This window comes from Diospyros lotus, chromosome 1 (assembly GCF_014633365.1).
Source record: "Diospyros lotus cultivar Yz01 chromosome 1, ASM1463336v1, whole genome shotgun sequence".
Taxonomy (NCBI): domain Eukaryota; kingdom Viridiplantae; phylum Streptophyta; class Magnoliopsida; order Ericales; family Ebenaceae; genus Diospyros; species Diospyros lotus.
The window spans coordinates 17,275,682-17,278,890 of NC_068338.1; the positions used below are offsets into that span (position 1 = coordinate 17,275,682).

The window sequence follows — 3,209 nt, forward strand, 5'->3', positions numbered from 1 at the left end:
CCATTAATGAACATGGTTCAACTAGCATGGCTAGGTCTTCTGTCACCATCCGGGGACCATGTCCCATCACATCCCAAAAAACATTTTCAACAAAAATCACGGCAAAATCATCTCCTATACGCGATATAAAAGTCATCAATTCTCCAATAGAAGGTGTGGATCAACTCTTTTTTGACTCCACCTCTTCCTGTGACATACTAATTTTATCAGTTGTCTATACTACAAAAAATAAAAATCTTAAATTTGCAGGAAGCAACGCGGAGAGAGAGAGAGGGGTAGATACTTTGTTTGACGGGCCGAGTCTCCTTTGAAGTCTCCTCTAAGGCGTGTTAAAAGAAATATATATGTATATATATATTCCTAATATTTTTCAAGCTGCAGAAAAGCTTGCCAAAACAATTCAATGGCTGCAACCACCTTAATCCTTCTCATTGTCTCTGCGATATGGAACGTAGAAGCGGCTCAAACAGGAGGAGGAGGAGGAGCTCGCAATATAACCAGAGGCTCTTCTCTCACGCCCACCGGCAACTCCTCCTGGCTCTCCCCCTCCGGTCTCTATGCCTTCGGATTCTACCCCCAAGGCAAAGGAGGCTATGCCGTCGGAATCTTTCTGGCCGGAATTCCGAACAAGACTGTGGTGTGGACTGCAAAGAGGGATGATCCGCCACCGGCTACCACCAATCTCACCCTTCAGCTCACTGCTGATGGCAGGCTCATACTGCAGTCCCCGCAAGGGCAGAGCATCCCCATTGTTGAAACTTCGGAGAGCATTTCTTCGGCTTCCATGCTCGACACCGGCAATTTCGTGCTCTATAACTTCAACCAGAAGAGGATCTGGCAGAGTTTTGACTACCCAACTGACACAATTCTACCTGGCCAGACCCTCTCAGGAGGTCGAGATCAACAGCTTGTGTCCGCCGCTTCAGAGACGGATCACTCCTCTGGCATTTTCAAGCTTTGTATGCAAACTGACGGGAACCTTGTCCCGTATCCAGTGGGGAGGGACTACCCATACTGGGCCTCGGGCACGTCCGGACAAGGACCTAATGTCACTCTGAATCTCGACAATGACGGCAGTCTCTATTTGTTGAAATCAGGTGACCTCTTAAAGAACTTAACAAGAGGAGGATCTCCAAAGGAGGACACAATTTTCCTGATGAGATTCGATTCGGATGGCATCTTCAGAGTGTACTCATATGAAAAGAAGGGGAACCGCACTTGGACTAGTCTGTGGCAAGCTCCAGACAATATGTGTGCTCCGAGAGGTCTGTGCGGGTTAAACTCATTCTGTGATCTAAAAGACAACAAAGCCGACTGCAAGTGCCTTCCAGGATACGACTTTATTAACCCATATAAAAGGACTTCTGGTTGTCAAAGGAACTTCTTTATGCAAAGCTGCAGAGACCAGGGACGGAGCGTTGAGTACGACATGACGGTTGTGGAGAACGTGGACTGGTATAGTGTTTCGTACGTGGAGCTCTCGTTGATCACAAGAGATGACTGTAAAAAAGCCTGCCTCAAGGACTGTAATTGCGAGGTTGCCCTGTTTGGCAACGGCATTTGCAGAAAGCAAAGGCTTCCTTTGAAGTGGGCGACAAAATCGGACACCATCGATACTTTTGTCAAGGTGGGTACATCTGATCAACCAGTGTCCAACAAAGATCCCGAAAAGGAAATCAAGAAAGAGAAGAGAGCGGGCATCCTAGTCACTGGGGTTTCACTTGCTGGGGTTGCGTTGCTTGTCATGCTAATTTCTGGAGTTGCTATTTACAGAAACCGCATTTGGGCGTACAGCATGATCTCTGAGAAAGCGAACTTTGAATCGGGCGAGGATGTCTCTCTTCGGGCTTTTACTTACTCTGAGATGGAGCAGATCACAGAGGGATTCAAGCATGAGCTGGGTAGAGGAGGTTCTGCAACAGTTTACAAAGGGACCATTCCGTACAACCAAAAGGTTGTTGCCGTGAAGAGACTAGAGAACTTGTTAATGGAGGGGGAAAGAGAATTCCAGACAGAGGTGAAAGTCATAGGCAGAACTCATCATCGGAACCTTGTCCGGCTGATTGGCTACTGTATCCAAGGATCAAATAGGCTTCTCGTCTACGAACACATGAGCAACGGATCACTTGCAGATTTCCTCTTCGCACATGGAAGCCGACCAAGTTGGAAGGAAAGAACTGGGATTGCTCTTGACATTGCTAGAGGCATTCTCTACCTCCACAATGAGTGCGAGACGCAGATCATCCATTGCGACATAAAGCCTCAGAACATACTCATGGATGAGCACAGGCGCGCCAGAATCAGCGACTTTGGGTTGGCAAAGCTTTCGAAGCCGGACCAGACCAACACCTTCACGGGGATCAGAGGGACAAGAGGCTATGTGGCACCAGAATGGCATCGAAAACACCCTGTGACAGTCAAAGCAGACGTCTATAGCTTTGGGGTTGTGCTGCTAGAGATCATATGTTGTCGAAGCTGCTTGGATTGGAGCCTTGTGGAGGAAGAGGCTGTGATTGAGGAATGGGTGTACGATTGTTTCAAGGCGGGGGAGCTGAGAAAATTGGTGGGCGAGGAAGAGATAGATAGGAGGCAACTGGAGCGGATGGTTAAAGTGGGACTGTGGTGCATACAAGATGAGCCATCCATGCGTCCTTCAATGAAGAAGGTTGTGCTAATGCTGGAAGGCACCGTGGACATCCCAACACCTCCCGATCCTACTTCCTTTTTAAGTGCCATCTGATCATAAATCTTCTTTGACACAGCATGCAGTTTCAATCACCTAACTACTGTTGAGGCACCCTTATTAATGATAAAGAGTTATAGGAAGCAGGCATGTGAAATGGTAATAAGCTAACCATGCCAAATTAAAGTTATCATAATTTGTAGGGTGAAGGACGAATTGTTATTATATTTTGATTTAAGGGTTATATTAGTCACTAAGCTTCGATGCATTTTTATAAATAAGATCACATTAGCCATTCATAGATTGTATCCTTGGATGAAATCATGAATTGGCTAATATGCCCCATTTATGAATGTTTCCAATATGACACTTTGCCCTTTCCTCAAAAAAAAAAAAAAACAAAAACAAAAAGGTGTAAAATTCTAATTTGCAATGATTAATTTGAGAAATGCACATGAAAATTTACGATTTAATCGTTTTCATCCCTTTTTTTACAAGGATGTCAGTGATTAAAAGCATCAATATG

The 3,209-nt window shown here is 45.5% G+C and overlaps 1 protein-coding gene across 1 annotated transcript; it reads left to right on the forward strand.

Moving 5' to 3' along the window:
- Positions 1 to 345: 345 nt before the first annotated feature.
- On the forward strand, positions 346 to 2,936 carry LOC127795641 (G-type lectin S-receptor-like serine/threonine-protein kinase LECRK1). Its single transcript, XM_052327443.1, has one exon. It carries the CDS (start codon positions 404 to 406, stop codon positions 2,738 to 2,740), a length of 2,337 nt encoding a protein of 778 aa, XP_052183403.1. The 5' UTR covers positions 346 to 403; the 3' UTR covers positions 2,741 to 2,936.
- Positions 2,937 to 3,209: the final 273 nt, after the last annotated feature.

Excerpts from the sequence above, each read along its gene's own strand:
- LOC127795641 (XM_052327443.1), top strand. The coding sequence starts at position 404 with ATGGCTGCAACCACCTTAATCCTTCTCATTGTCTCTGCGATATGGAAC.